Source organism: Danio rerio, chromosome 5 (assembly GCF_049306965.1).
Source record: "Danio rerio strain Tuebingen ecotype United States chromosome 5, GRCz12tu, whole genome shotgun sequence".
In the NCBI taxonomy this organism is placed as follows: domain Eukaryota; kingdom Metazoa; phylum Chordata; class Actinopteri; order Cypriniformes; family Danionidae; genus Danio; species Danio rerio.
This window is the reverse complement of record NC_133180.1, coordinates 71,250,001-71,266,985: the sequence shown is the minus strand read 5'-3', so window position 1 is coordinate 71,266,985 and position 16,985 is coordinate 71,250,001. Positions and strand designations below refer to the sequence as shown.

Sequence of the window (16,985 nt, the reverse complement as noted above, 5' to 3'; positions counted from 1 at the left end):
TTTTTTTTTTTACATCTTATTAAAACCCGGTAGACACACAACATTATAAGACATTAATATTAGGTTAGATTTAGGTCACCAGCGTCTAAGGACAACGCTATTTTGATGTCCAATAACGACGTAAAATGATGGTGATATTTGGTTGATTTTAGGTTGCGCTGGAAAGTGACCAAAATCTAACGTTGAGCCAACATCTTAAACCAACATCATATTGATGTCAAATACTGACATTTATTAGTCAGAAATGGCAACCAAGATTCAACATCTGATAGACGTCATATTTGTAACGTCAACACTCCGTCAAGCTGTAAAATCATTAGACGTTGATATTTTGTAGTGTTTAGGTTGAGTTTGGAAAGTAACCAAAATGCAACGTCTGTCCAATGTTGGACATTGAATTTGGCCTGACGTTGGGCTCTGACGTCAACCCGACTTTCATTCCTAAACAAAATGCAACGTCAATCTGATGCCCTGTGCAGTGGCATAGCGCAAAATGCATGGGCCCATACACAATAAGACCGGGCCCCCTTACAGGAGTGAAGACCGGGGGTTGGGGAGTGGGGTGGGGTGCTTATGCTCACACTAAGTGAAGACGTAGAAGGACGGGGGGTTGAGGGAGGTTGGTTGCTGCGGTGGGGGCAGTGTTAAGGCTGAGGTGAGTTTTTTTTGTGTCTGAGGTGAGTTATGATTGCGCAAACTGAAGAGGGGGGATTTACCCCCCATTCGCTAAGCCACTGGTCCTGTGTCTGCTGGGATGGACATAATCCCTTTTAAATGGTACATATTAGTACCTACATGAGGAGGCACGGTGGTGCAGTGGGTAGCACGACTGCCTCAGCAAGAAGGTCACTGGTTTGAACTCCTGCTGGATCAATTGGCATTTCTGTGTGGAGTTTGCATATTCTTCCTGTGTTCGCATGGGTTTCCTTCGGGTGCTCCGGTTTCCCCTACAAGTCCAAAGACATGCGCTATAGGAGAATTTGGTCAAATAAATTGTCTATAGTGTATGTGTGTGAAAGAGATGTATATGGGCGTTTCACAGTGATAGGTTGCAGCTGGAAGGGCATCCGCTGCGTAAAACATATCCTGTATAAGTTGGCGGTTCATTCCGCTGTGGCAACTCCTGATTAATAAAGGGACTAAGCTGAAAAGAAAATGAATGAATAGTATCTAAATGATCCATATTGGCACCTTAACAGTGCATATTAGTAACTAAAGGTTTAATATTGTACCTTAAAGATACATATCAGCACCTAAAAGTTACAAAAACATTTACCGTTTAAAATGTTACTACCCCAGTAAGAGCTTTATTTCTAAGAGTATACAAAAAAGTTTAAAATAAAAAATAGGGCTATACCTAAAGGAAAAAAATATATAGTGTATTTACATTTAAAAAACTGATATACTGGAATATCAGTATAATACTGATGATACTGGAACTTCAAAACTCTAAACCTGCCTTATTAAAGTCTAAAAGTGTTATATAAGTAGGTCAATAGTCACAGCTGGTACATTTACAAATGAAACAATAACAACATCGCGAGCTAGGATTCTGCCCTTTGTAGATCTACCTCAGTGGGACAGCAGAAGTTTTTTCTCCCTCCACATTTCCTGTTTACATTTGTGGAAAGGATAAATACTTCAATAGAGGTGGACTTGTTGAGTGCAGCTGTGCCACATGCTTTATCTGTGTGGTGGAGCCGTGCATGGTGTTCATCAAAATCTTTTTTTAAAGCAAAAGTTCAAGTCAGGTTTTTGAATGATGAGTTTTCTACTGATAGTAACCTTAATTTTGTCTTAGTGTTTTCACTAAGTCCCTGTGTAATCAAATACAAGCCAAGGGCTTGTAAAAGACCAGAAGATTTCTCAAGCACAAGCTAAAGTTCATAACTCAAACTCAGAAAACCACTGCTCACCAAGAGGAACAACAAAGCTTTTCTCATAATTGTTAAAGATCATCTGGATTATGATCAAGACTTTAAGGATAAAAATTCTATGCAGAGAGTCAAAAGTTGGAGTTAAAGAAAATCAGGATCAATATTAAATAATCTTGATAACTGTTTTTTTTTGTCATTCATAAATGTCTCACAAACACACCACAATTTAACTGAATAGTTACAATGTCAATTCATTGTGGTTGTAAAATAAAGTACAGTTAAGGTTTATAGCCTTCTATTAATTTTTTTATATGTGGGTATGTGTTTGATTCCAATTAAAATATGCTCTCCTTGTCTTGTGGACGTTCACTGCATGAAAGGGCTTTGGAATGAATTGTCATAAATGACATAAATTTAATTTCTTCCTGTTGAAAGCTAAACAACCCTCACAAGAGCAAATACCCAAATAAGCATATAGGGGGGCGCGGGGCACAAAGTAAAATGTAACACAGATTTTTAAGGTATTTGCTGAGGGTGGCGCAGTAGGTAGTGCTGTTGATTCACAGCAAGAAGGTCGCTGGGTCGCTGGTTCGAACAGTCAGTTGGCATTTCTGTGTGTAGTTTGTATGTTCTCCCTGTCTTCGTGTGGGTTTCCCCCCACAGTCCAAAGACATGTGCTATAGGTGAATTGGGTAGGCTTAATTGTTGTATTATGTGTGTATGTGTGTGTGTGTGTGTGTGTGGATGTTTCCCGGAGATGGGCTGCGGCTGAAAGGGCATCCGCCGCATAAAAAAGTGCTGAATAAGTTGGCGGTTCATTCTGCTGTGGTGACCCCAGATTAATAAAGGGATTAAGCCTACAAGAGAATGAATGCTCAGGGTTATGCCATGGCTCGAGGTTTTTACCACAGTGTTGGCAGACGTCTTGCTGCCAACTATTGAAAAGATTCGGCAACATTTAAATGAGAAACACAGGAGAAACCATTATTTTGCAGCATAAAATATTTTTTTATTATAGTCAATATTTTTTATTTAAAATAAATCTGTAAAAGTTTGGACGTAAAAACAGATTTTATTGTGATTACCGTCTTCTAGGTTAAAAGATGAAAACATTTTGAAAGATGAAAAAAACGCAGTGACTGTTTTGAGAAAAACACAACACAGCGGGGTTAGTTGTAACAAGGTGTTACAATTAAGCCACACACTATTGGACACCAAATAAAGTAACAAAATAATTGTTGAATTTTGAGTGTAATGTTGAGAACTTTTTAAATAATTTATATATATATATATATATATATATATATATATATATATATATATATATATATATATATATATATATATATATATATATAAGTATAAGTAATAAACAAAAAAAATATTGCTAATATTGCAAATAAATGCATTGTATAGTAATGCAAATAAATCCAAATCTGTTTATCCAAAAGATAAATACATAAATAAACATACTGTGCTATGTAGAATAAAAATTAAATTAAGCTAAGTACTAAAGAAATATAGCTACTATTTAAAGTAAACTGGATTTAAATTAATGGTGTAAAATCTGCCATTTTAAGCATGTGTTACAACTAACCCTCTGACTGTTACAGTGCCCTGCAGATGCGGTAAATAGTAACACTTTTACTCCTGACAATTTTAGCAATACTGCACAGAAACTTCAAGTCTGGCGGTCATACAACCAGTGCTCATTTATAGGAGAGGCTTGTGTGTTGTTGGTAAAAAGCAAATGGATTGTCTAACCCCATTACTTTATTTATTATTTGTCCAAAACTAAAAAGTGTTACTTTGTGCCCTGCTCTCCTCTAAAGCAAGCTGAGGGAGAACAAATCAGTTCACATCTGAATTTAAGCTTTTGAGTTTGAAATGCGTTTCATCCAAAATAATAGTATTGTATTGTAGCTTATTAATTATTTTTTAAGTAAGCAAAAATTAAGCCGGTTCCCTTCAGAAAGACACACCTTCCTTCCATTGAATCTCCTCTAGTTTTTCCCAGCGCGAGGTGTTCCTTTCTCAGAAGACGGTTGAGGGCGACAAAGGGAAATGTGCTTTCAGTGTCTCAACTCTTCAGCATGCCTACTAAGTACTTGAGATTTAGTCGGCGACTTGACTAAGCGCTTGTACTTCACCTCTTCAAAGCATATGTCTCTTTGGACTTCAGTCTCCAGTGTTTCAGCATCATCGCGGCTGTTGCTGTCAGATGGATAAACCCGCTTCGCGCCTCACAGGTTCCTCTCTCAGGAAAACACTTCAGTTGGCTTTTGGGCACGACCACGGCGTGTAGTGTTGTACTACAGTGTTGCGTGAAGACCACCAGCGGTTATTAAGGGGCATTTGTGATATGGAAGGGATTCAGAAACTCTGTCATGTATTGACTGCAGCAAACAGTCCCGGGGAAGAATGAAGTAAGCGCGATGGAGCCGGACAATACCCCGAGCTCCAGACTCAGAGCAGCTGGGGTCGGGGGGTGAGTAAAGCCGCTTTCCATCATAACAAATCATAGATGTATTTCACACAAACTTTAAATGGGTCGTAAATTAGCCTGCTGGCTATCAGCTCGGTTACATAAGGAAGAATGAGTTCACGAAGGGAGGTCCGTCACGAATGTCCATTCTGGAGTTTGGGGAAACTTGATGAATGAATGGGACGCTGAGGAAACCTGTTCAGCTTTGTTGTGCAGAGTGTTATTTGTTTTAAACTTGCGTCTTTTTACTGATTTGATTATTTAATTTTGGCTTTATGTTTTGTAAACAGTAAATAGCTTGGTTTTGAGGATTTGGAGTATTTAGTGTACTACTTAAATATCTTTGGATGACCAGTCATGATTAGCAGTTTATTTTCTAATCAATCAATCAATCAATCAACAAGAAATTTTATTTAATACAACTTAGACAAAGGCAACATTTATAGTGGATATGTATAACAAACATATACATTTGTATATTTTTAACCAGTATTTATTAATTCTATGTATTTGTTTAATTCTCAAATGTCTGATAATTTTTTTCCAAATATCAAATAAAAGCATTGTAATCTGGATTATTTGTTTATTTTTCATTAAAAATTAAAAATGAAATAATTATTTTCGTTTTGATTAAAAATCTAATTTATGCATCAAAATTGAATTAGTAACTCTTCTGAAGTAAAAACTGATATTGTGTTGACTACACAGCAAAATTTCCAGTGTTAATTCCACTCCGGGAGAGTTAATTTTAACACTTTACTGGTGTATACAGTTGCAATAAGAATTATTAGCCCCCCTGAATTATTAGCCCCATGTTTATTTTTCCCCTAATTTCTGTTTAACAGAGAGAAGATTTTTTTTAACACATTTCTAAACATAGTTTTAAATGCTCATTTCTAATAACTGGTTTATTTGATCTTTGCCATGATGACAGTAAATGATATTTTACTAGATATTTTTAAGACACTTCTACACAGCTTAAAGTGACATTTAAAGGCTTAACTAGGTTAATTAGGTTAAATAGGCAGGTTAGTGTAATTAGGCAAGTTATTGTATAACGATGGTTTGTTCTGTAGACTATTGAAAAAAAAAGCTTAAAGGGGCTAATAATTTTAACCTTAAAATGTTTTTTTTTAAATAAAAACTGCTTTTATTGTAGCCGAAATAAAACAAATAAGACTTTCTTAAGAAGAAAAAAAAATATCAGACAAACTGTGAAAATTCCCTTGCTCTGTTAATAATCATTTGGGAAATATTTTAAAAAGAAAAAAAAATCAAAGGGGGTTTAATAATTCTGATTACGACTGTATATAATCCACAGCGGCGAGAGTTAAATTAACATTTTCAAAAGTGTTAACAATTCAACACTGGCTCAAGAGTTCATTCACATACTTTATAAATGCAATACATACTGTTCTATCCATGCATTACAAAACATTAAGACTTAATAATTGTTTTTTTAGAGCTTATTGGTACCGTAATAAACCAATACAAAACGACACAGTTTCACATTTCATTTTTAATCAATGACTGAATGCCATGCATTATGTGTTAACATGAAACTTGTTAGCCCTTGCACTCATACAGGAATGTTTTGCTTTTAAAAAGTCATTAAAACACTGCCTAAAACAAAGGAAAAGCATAAAAACATATATATTCACACTTGGTCCATTTGCATTTTGAATGTTATAAGGTTTGTTGTGTAAGATCATCAGCTTTCACAACAGAATCAAACTAATTTCCAATAGCCTGAATTTATCACAGTGCACATTTAAAAGTATTATAATGTAAATGTTATAATGTTAAATGTTATAATAAAGTTTTCAACTCAAAAATACATTTTTTTACCTAATACAAGAACGTTGGTGATTTTACAGAATACTGGCAGCTCATCTTTGATCTCTGTGCACATAAAAATGTTAGAAATAAATTTTATATGTCATAGAAAATATTAAATACAAAATTTAAAAAGAGGAAAGATCAAAAGAAGCAAAAAAATAAAAAAAAATTAGTTGAAATTTTGTAGGTTGTAATTTATTTGCAATATTTTGCTTGAATTTAATTGTATTGTCTTTCAATTTCTCAAAATGCTTTGTGACTTAAATATTATTTTAATAAATATATCTGTTTAATAAATCTGTTTTGTTTTAATGCACCAAAATACATTACCAATATTCAAAGAGAAATGGATAAAAATATTTATTTTCAAAATGGGATGTACTCAATTATGCTAAGCACTTTATAATGCTTACTAACTTCATCCTTCTTCGTGCGTAAAACTTTTTCAAACTTAACTTTCTCACTTTTGTGTAATTAGCAAAGAGTAATATGCTGTTAGAAAGCAGTCGGATACAGTTTCTGTTATAGTAAACGTTGTTAGGGATGACAGACAGGATGAAATCTTGTGTTTAGATTAGTGCTGTCTCGCTCGTGCACTCTGTGAACTGTGTCATGGTCAATGGGACTGACTTTGTGAAAGGGAATACGAGAGGGAGGAGGGCAGCATGCAGTACTGTAGTTCTTGTGGCTGTGACTGAAAATGCTGACTAAAGTAAAACAGCATACAATATCTGGTCATAACTGGCACCCTCACATCCTCTTTGTCAGCACATGGGGGCAGAAAAACAATATATAACTGAAAACCACGAGTTTAACAATGTCATGCACTGCGTCTTTTGATTATCGTCATAGAACTAACAGTTTATCCTACGCAGTCCAGAGTAATCAACACTCATTATAAAGAAATACCCCAATTTAATGACCCATTGGAAGTAATTTAGCTTTACTGCATGTGTTTTAGCTCTAAATGCCAGTGTCTGAACTCACAACTGATCTATCTATCTATCTATCTATCTATCTATCTATCTATCTATCTATCTATCTATCTATCTATCTATCTATCTATCTATCTATCTATCTATCTATCTATCTATCTATCTATCTATCTATCTATCTATCTATCTATCTATCTATCTATCTATCTATCTATCTATATCCATCCATCCATCCATCTTATGACCATTTTTATATATATACATACAACAGTTCTGTCTGGATCTTAAATCTGATTGGCTGATAGCCGTGATATATTTAAGTAATATCAGCATCCGTACAGTCTCTTTACCCTTTGTGTATTACTCCGCCTACATACAGCCAGCAACAAGCAGACACTACAGTTTGACAAATATTACTGCTGTTACTCAACAAAATTTACTTTTGAGGCTTTTTTAGTTGAGAATGTAGTTGTTTAGATAGCAACTTTGCAGTTTATTTGCAAGAATAGTGCCTATTTTAAAGTAGTTACAATTTCTGAGACAGCTGATTGGCGACAGTTGACGTTTTCTATCCACAAGATGGCGACAGAACTGCATAATAAGCTCTTACGGTTAGAAGATACAACAGTCTGATTTCTAACCATAGCAGATCAAATCAATATTAAACTGGTAAACACACCAGCCAACACTTCCTTTTTTCATGGGAGTATCCCGTATTTCAGACCAGTCTCCCGCAAACATCCCGTTTTTATTTCTTCCTTAAAAAAACTCCTGTAATTTCAACAACTCCCCTCTTTGGTACAGTCTGTAAACTAAACACCCCCGGGTTGCCAACTTTGTTACAGTACCCGATCGAAGCAGCCGCCCAAAACCCGCTGCATCCTGTTCTCAACCTCACCCTCGAACACCCTCTCCCCCCGGTCTCCCTGATTTTCAGAGACATGTTGGCAGGTTAGATAATCTCTCTTTTTGTATGTTGTAGTGCTGTATTTGTATTGATTTTCATTATCAGGAATGTGTGCTGCGTTGGCAGATTGAAATAAGCAAAGTCCGCAAGTGTTAAGTGTTTTTCATTATCGCAAACACAACAGCAGTCTGGTAACGTTAGTGGATTCGTTATATTTCGGGGTTAATTATTGTGAAATCGCAATTGCAACAGAGAAATACTGTAGACTGTAACACTGTAAGAAGATATCTCTGTAGATGGATGGCATTTCATGTCACGTTCAGCCTTATAATCTTAAAGTGTAAGCAAAATCAGCAGTTTTGTCATCACTTTAGACCGAATCATTCAAACACTAGCTCTAAAGTTAGTAATGTTAAAGTTAGTAAAGAGTTAGTAATGGCTTCTGCTGTTTTGACGTCAGCTGCAGATGTGAATGAATGGCGGAAGAAAGTAGTTCCTAATAAAAAAAAGGGTTTTAGACTTTCCATGTTTGATTTTCTTATTTATAAACAGGATTGTGCTGTTGAACTGTTGTATAAACGCAATATCACACTTGTAGCAGTGCGATATGGCTGTGTATCAGCACTGGTGGGATGCTAAGGCACAACGCACGCCTCCCACCAGTGCTGATATATGAGCAATATCACACGAGTAGCACTGCTACGAGTGTGATATTGCGTTTATACAACAGTTTGATGGCATAATTGTGTATATAAAAACAAAATCAAACATGGAAAGTCTCAAAAACCCTTTCTTCCACCTCGGATTCAAATCATAAACTGACAGTTAAACAGCTGAGCAAGCATCTTTTAAACTTTAGATATGTAGTGTCTGCTTTTTGCTGGCTGTATGTGGGCGGAGTAATACACAGGGTAAAGAGGCTGTACGGGTTCTGATATTACTTAAATATATCACAGCTATCAGCCAATCAGATTCGAGAATCAGACAGAACTGTTGTGTGTGTATATATATATATATATATATATATATATATATATATATATATATATATATATATATATATATATATATATTAATTAATTGAGTCAATGGATTTTATGATTGATTTATATCCTGCCTTGGCATATTGAGAGGAAACACTCACTTTCAATCTATATGGAGCATTGCAAATTTTTGGCATCCGGGCAGATGATAAGCTTTGACTGTCTACTGAGCAGAAACAGCTGTTAAAGATTTACAGTATAGGCTGCTGCTGCAAAGTGTTTCTACAGAGTCTACAGGCAGATGGAGCGTTGCTTTTGGACAGAGACTAGACTGGTAATTTAGATGGATGTGGTGATGCCTTAGTGTAGAATGGAACAATGTGATCCCAACACTTTGCTCTCTTTCAGTAGCTGCATTAAAAAAAGACCATTGGTGAAGAGTGCTTGTTGGCTCTTTGGTTTGACCTTTTAGGGCTTTTGAAAAACTCTCTCCGAGGCATTGTTGCTTTTTCAGTGCAGTTGGACTTTTTTAGCAGGAAGTGCTTGTCTCTCAGTGACATTTGGGGGACTGGACACGTAAGCTTTTATTTCAGATTTATTCTGTTCTACAAAGGCAAAGTGTGGCAACTCCATATTTGGTCGTAACCTAGTTAAAGTCGTAATGAAATCTCTTCTTTTTTTATGTCTATATTGTAATGCATGTTATAAACAAAGTATCTGTGCATTTTCCTTCATTCATTAATTTTCCTTCGTCTTAGTTTCTATTTCAGGGGTCGCCAGAGTGGAATTAAGCGCAAACTATTCCAGCATATGTTGTACACAGCGGATGTCTTTCCAGCTGCAACCCAGTATTGGGAAACACCGTCACAGTCCAACACTACAGCCAGTTTAGTTTATTCAATTCACCTGGGGAAAACTGGAGCACCCGGAGGAAAGCAACGCCAACACGGGTAGAATATGCAAACTCCATACAGAAATGCCAACTGGTCCAGCCCAGACTTGAACCAGCGACTTTCTTGCTGTAAGACGACAGTGCTAACCACTGAGCCACCGTGTAACACCCTCTGTGCATTTTATTTACCTCTATGAGGGGGGTGGGGGTGTAACAGAGGCCAACTAGCGAAGTGCTTTGCAGATAAACCTCACTCCTCTGACCTCAAAAGGTGCACTAGCAACAGACACTAAGGCCGTACTCACACTAGGTACAGTTGCCTCGAACCGGGCCAAAGCACGCTTGTCCCCCTCCCGTTTTCCCCGACAGCCCGTACTCACACCACAATCGGGCCTGGGCACGCTTATGTCATTGATGCTGCGCTGTTCAGTGCAGCACAGTGGAGATTTCTCTAGTTATATTGTTTCAGTTGGTTTGATATGCAGTGACATGCAGGCAAATATTTCGCCAAACAGTCCTTAGGGATGCGGTGACACGCAGTCAGATATTTCGCCAAACAGATCTGCCACTTTTGGCGCTCATAAACAATCATAAAGCTCTCGTGCTGCAGGAATGAGGAGGTCTGCTGAAGGTGCGCAGCTGTAGTGCAGTGAGGGGTTTGTGTATTTAATAAGCTACGGCAGTTTGCATTCACTGGACAGTCAGAATGATTAATAAATCCATATGAAACAGTCCCTTAAAAGTCACGTCTCGCTTTCAGTTTCGGGCTTGGGCAAAGCCCAAGTGAACTGCGCTCAGGCCCATCTCTTCCAACCGGGCCAGGGCCGGCCTAGTGAACCGTGCTTGAGCCCGATTCAGCGCACTCACACTTCTCAAACGACCTGGGAAAAGGGCCTGGGCATGGTACGGATGGCATAGTGTGAGTAGGCCCTAAAGGCCATGGTCTTTATGGACTTCCATACAAAGAATCACCGGTTTGATCCCAGCTCAGACTGGGTTTGGCGCATTAGGTGGGTTACATAAGCGTGTGAACGTCTGTGTCAGTATCTGCAACCAAATGAGTGAAATGGACAGGCGACTTATATATATTTCTTGTAACCATGGTTATTGGTTTGAACTGTTTGTAATGAGTGACGTGACATTAGGTCTTCCTGGTAGAACTAGCGCTGAAAGCTACATTCATCCTAAACTTTTGAACATTGGTGTGTATTTTTTACAATTTAAAATTTTACAATTTTAAATCCATTGTCTGGTTATTTCTTCTGTGGTTTAAAATTGGATAATTACAAAACTTTGAAAAGTTCAAACAGTTTAGAAATTATTAGAAAGTAATTTCTGTCACATTTTACTGAGTCAAATTCATGCTGCTTTTATAATTTGAGCTGTGATGTTACCAATTTGTTGCAAATATACTTGTTGATTCAGTTTGTAACTAATTCTTTCTTTTTGTTCTTAACAGGAGAGCAGTGTTTTTCTGCATGATTCTTTACTGTACATGCTGTTTGAGGCTCGCACAAGCACAATCTGCAGGTAAGTCTGATTTTTCAATCAGGGATTCATGGAACATCATTTTGGTTCATGCAGAATATGTGTCTGCAAAATGTCTGTTCATTTTCTGCCACGGTCTTGACATCTGTGTCATAACCCAGAATGTTACACGGGTTCATTGAAGTCCAAGGACCTCACACTGCCTTGCAGTTAAGTTTGAGGATACTTGACAGGACTTGGATAAATAGACCTCTAATGTTACTACCCACTGGAGTTTTCCATGAGTCAGAGTTAAAGAGGCCACAGGTACTGATTTTCAAGAGCAGTGTGATCCGTATTTGCCAGAATTAAATTTTTTTGCATGATATATGAAGCAGTTCTTGATCAAGAACATATGACTGCTCTGTTTATTTTTCTCCAGTAAACCAGAAGCCACTGTTTGTGCAAGTCTATATGTTTCGTATTTGATTCCAGCCTTATTTACAGCAAATGGCATTTTGCCTGATTGGATGTCACTTACTAAGTCTACTTTAGATTGAGATATTGGATAGACTTTGTGTTTATTTCAAGAACAAATAATGCTTGTGGTCTATCACTGTAGTCCCTTCAGGCACAGGACGTTAACTTGATGTCATATTGACGGTGTACCTGAATGTACCCCAATGTCGTGGGGACAGTGGATTTTGTTTGGAGATGAAAATTGGGTCAGTACTGTAGACCGATGTAATTGTCAAATATCAAACCTAAAATCAACGTCTAATCATGTTACACACTGACATTGTGTGGACGTTACCACTATGACATCTATCAGACCTTGGATTTTAGTCACTTTCCAACACAACCTAAAGTCAACTAAATATCAACATAATTGACGTCGTTATTGGAAGTCAAAATAACATTATCCTGAGACAATGCCTAGACACTGAATTTTGGTCACCTGACGTCATGACCTAAATCTAACCTAATATTAATGTCTGCTGGGGTGTCATTAGCTATGTTTCCATCCACCTATTTTTTTATGCGCATTCTAGATGTGTGCATAAAAAAACAGTTGATGGAAATGTCATGATGCGCATACATTTTGAAAATGCGGGAAAAAAAACATATGTGCAAAATGGATTAATATCAACTTTTTATTCGATAAGAAGAGATTACGATGGAAACGTTTTTACCGAACAATTTCCAGTATGAACATTAAAAAACGTCATGTGATTTTGTCATAAGAGATCGTGTGATATTAAAAAGGTGTGCGAATGAACAAACCAATAGGCTGAGCACACTGTAAAACATCGAAAATGTTGTTTGGTTATTCTAAAGCGCCATATCCATTTCAGTAGTGTATTATATTATTAGTGTGTATGTAGTGTGTCAGTAGTGTATGTACTATATTATTATCAGTGGTGGAAAGAGTACTGAAAAATCATACTCAAGTAAAAGTACCATTACTTGCCCAAAAATGTAGTGCAAGTAGAGTAAAAGTATCTGTTGGGAATATTATTTAAAGTGTGAGTAAAAAGTAGCCCTTTTGAAAGTGCTTAAAAGTAGTGAGTATTACACTGTAAAAAAAAGTTGATGCATTTACATGTATTTTGTGCAGGGATGTGTAAACGTAACATTCTGTACTGCATGTGAAAAAAAAGTTGATGCATTTACACAAAGTTTGTGCAGGGATGTGTAAACGTAACATTTTGTACTGCATTTAGCTATCTTCCTATATTTGTTCGTTCTTTCCTTTCATTGTTTGTTTGATTTGTCCTTCCTTCATTCATTTGTTTGTTCACTCGTTTCTTCATTCATTTGTTTCTCTATCCTCCCTAAATTTGTTCACTCATTCATTCATTTCTTCATTATTTTGTTTCTTCCTTCATTTGGTTCTTTGTTCATTTATTCATTCTTTCATTCCTTCCTTTGTTCCACCCTTAATTTGTTCATTCTTACCTTCGTTCCTTAGTTTGTTCAGTCCTTCCTTGACTCTTTGCTACATTTATTTGGTCCTTCCTTCCAGTTTACATATGTTTTGTTGTTTCGTTATTTAAGATGTAGAACACAGAAAAAGCATCCACATAGACAGACACTGAAAGCGTCCGCATAGAGAGACACTGCACATGCTTGCGAAGATCGTGGGTGTTTACAGCGCTTTGACCGATATTAATGAATCTGTTGCTAAATTGTTAGCGGTGCCAAAAAGCATTTCCCGTTGTTTACGTCCTCAATAAAACAAACCGTTGACGCTAGACACGGTGCATGTTATTGATCAATTTTAACAAATAAAACACTCACAGGTTGTGGCTCACAATCCACATCTTCTGCTATTATTGTTGGAGCTGCTCTTTTGAGTTTTAGCCGAATCCAGCACTGAACTGGGAGAGATTCTGGTAGCTGTCCTTTGTCAATTGCTAGAGCTATATATTTTTTATAATTGTCTAGAATATAACTAAATTAAACTGTAAGCACTTCTCTCTTTGTGTCGTGTCTTTTGGAAGCACAAATACAGATACAGAAGAAGCTCTGTGGAAATAGCACAGTATGAATGCCATTTTAGCTTTCTCTGTTACAGTATTACACATTACAGCGCCTCTGGCCATGCTTCTTCCCTGTGCGGGGTGATGCGCGTAACCTGTAGCATTTCTGATCTCACTAGCCCGGATGTATTTTTTTCTAGTCCCCAAACTTTGTTCGCTGTAGGCTTCACTAAGCTAACTCTGTAAAAGCCAATGTCTCCCTTTGCATTGAACTTTGAGTGTCTTACATTCAGAGATGTTGTTTATGTTCACACAGCTACATTACACCTCAACTAAAGTTTAAAATATGATATCGTAGCGGACCACCACTTCAAACACCACCACGCGTTCAATGCGTGTCGGCATACTGTCTTCTGAGGCGCAAGTCATTTTTTAAATGAAGAAAAGATTAACACAGCTTTTCCTACCGCAGCAAATTCCCTTTTTACTTCTGATTTTTGGCGTCAGTTAATTAGGAAGTGAAAATTTTGTTCTCTTTGACTCGTTGGACAGAAATGCTGCTTTATTTGCACATTCTTTATGCGATAATTCAGTTTTGCGCATAAATTTAATTCGCATCTTTGGATGGAAACACAGGAATTTTGTGCTTTGTATGCACTAAAAATGAATAGCAATGCATGAACAGAAAGACTAGCATGTGCACATTTTAAATATGGTTTTTGGCTTTGTGTTTCACCCAAGTAGCCTAAACGTATTGCTTCTCATTCAAGGTGTGTCTAGAATTCCCACATCTGCTCCGAACAGATTTTATGTGGGAGGTTCACATCATCCGTCACATTCAGCCTAACTCATTCATGTACATGTAACATATGGCGCTTCGGTGTCAGACATTAATGAAATACAACAGCCATTATGTTTTAAACAAGTCATGAAAGATGCCTTTGTTCTTGAGTGTATGTTTGAGGCTTTTACCATATGCGAGACACTCCGTATAGCACATTCTCCTCCTGAAACTTCTCTGGGTATCTACAGAATGACTTATGATCAAGTCGTCTTTGTGAGCTGTAGCTGGAGAGATTTTGGAATTCTTCTCCAGCCGTTGCTCTTATCTTTAGTGTGAAATATGATTTCCAGCGTATAACATTGCATTTTCCACAGACGTTTAATTCTTGACATCAATTTCAAGGGCAACTGGAATTCTGGTAGATTTCAGCCTGGTTCTGGGAACTGATTCTGAGTCAAGCAGGCGACACATTTAACTATCCTATTTCAAAAGCATCGCTTAATGGAACATTAGTGTCTGCAATAGGGCCCTTCTTTTGACTCTTTTTTTTTAAGTTAACCCCAAAAAAACTGTCAATTTTCTCACCCTTAAGCCATCCAAGGTGACAACGATCTATTTTAAAAGAAAAAGTTTAGCCGTAACTGTGGTCCTTTTGATTTGTAAAATGCAAGCCAGTAGCTGCCAATACTTTGAGAGGCAAGAAATGGTTATAAATGCAAAACAACATGAACACCTGTGGCTAGAGCTGTGATGAAAATTGTTCAAGAAATCGATTCTGAGATTGTCAAAATGCATCGATTTTTCTCTCTTAAAGCAATTTTGAGCTCAGTTTTTAACAGCCGACGGCGCTCTAGGCTAGTTTCTAACAGCAAAAAGCGCTCTAGGCTAGTTTCTAACAGCAGATGGTGCTCTATAGGCTAGTTTTTGATAGAAGATGGTGCTCTAGGCTAGTTTTTAACAGCTCTAGGCTAGGTTTTAACAGCTCATGGTGCTTTAAACTAGTTTCTAAAAGCAGATGGCGCTCTAGGCTAGTTGCTAACAGCAGATGGCACTTTAGGCTAGTTTCTAATAGCCGATGGTGCTCTAGGCTAGTTTCAAGTAGCAGATGGCGCTCTAGGCTAGTTTTTAACAGCAGATAGCGCTCTAGGCTAGTTTTTTTTACAGCAAATAGCGCTCTAGGCTAGTTTCTAATAGCTGTAGGCTAGTTTTTAACAGCAGATGGTGCTTTAAATTAGTTTCTTACAGCAGAATGTGCTCTATAGGCTAGTTTTTAACAGCAGATGGTGCTCTAGGCTAGTTTCTAAATGCAGATAGAGATCTAGGCTAGTTTCTTACTGCAGACTGTGCTCTATAAGCTAGTTTTTAACAGTAGATATTACTCTAGGCTAGTTTCTTACAGCAGAATGTGCTCTATAGGCTAGTTTTTTTAACAGAAGATGGCGATCTAGGCTAGTTTCTAACAGCTGATGGTGCTCTAGAATAGTTTCTAAGAGCAGATGGTGTTTTAGGCTAGTTTCTAAGAGCAGATGTGCTCTAGGCTAGTTTTTTTAACAGCAGATGGCACTCTAGACTAGTTTCAAATGCAGATGGTGCTCTAGGCTAGTTTTTAACAGCAGATGGCGCTCTAGACCAGTTTTTAACAGCAGATGGTGTTCTAGGCTAGTTTTTAACAGCAAATAGCGCTTTGGGCTAGTTTCTTTAGCTGATGGCACTCTAGGCTAGTTTCTAACAGCAGATGGTGCTCTTGGGTAGTTTTTAACTGCAGATAGTGCTCTAGGCTGGTTTTTAACAGCAGATGGCGCTCTAGGCTAGTTTCTAACAGCAGATGTTGGTCTAGGCTGGTTTTCAACAGCAGATGGTGCTCTAGGCTAGTTTTTAACAGCAGTTGGCGCTCTAGGCTAGTTTTTAACAGCAGCTGGCGCTCCAGGCTAGTTTTTAACAGCAGATGGCAGTCTAGGCTAGTTTTTAACAACAGATGGCGCTCCAGGATAGTTTTTAACTGCAGATGGTGCTCCAGGATAGTTTTTAACTGCAGATGGTGCTCCAAGCTAGTTTTTAACCGCAGATGGCGCTCCAGTCTAGTTTTTAACCGCAGATGGCGCTCCAGTCTAGTTTTTAACCGCAGATGGCGCTCTAGGCTAGTTTTTCACAGCAGATGTTGGTCTAGGCTAGTTTTTAACAGCTGATAGCGCTCTGGGCTAGTTTCTATTAGCAGATGTTGGTCTAGGCTAGATTTTAACAGCAGATGGTGCTCTAGGCTCGTTTCTACCAGCAAATGTTGGTCTAGGCTAGTTTTTAAACAGCAGATGGTGCTCTAGGCTAGTTTTTAACAG

At 37.5% G+C, this 16,985-nt stretch overlaps 1 protein-coding gene across 9 annotated transcripts in view; it reads left to right on the top strand.

Annotated features, from left to right (window-relative positions):
* The first annotated feature begins 3,913 nt into the window (after positions 1–3,913).
* Positions 3,914–16,985, top strand: part of col27a1b (collagen, type XXVII, alpha 1b) — a 147,200-nt gene continuing 134,128 nt past the window's right edge. For 8 of the 9 annotated variants that reach the window (XR_012405978.1, XR_012405979.1, XR_012405980.1 and 5 more), the window contains exons 1-2: positions 3,914–4,365; positions 11,378–11,448. Coding sequence is in view for 2 of the 9 variants with exons in the window: in XM_073950530.1 (XP_073806631.1) it covers positions 4,313–4,365; positions 11,378–11,448 (124 nt within the window). In the remaining 7 variants the exon portion in view is untranslated. 9 annotated transcript variants of the gene reach the window in all.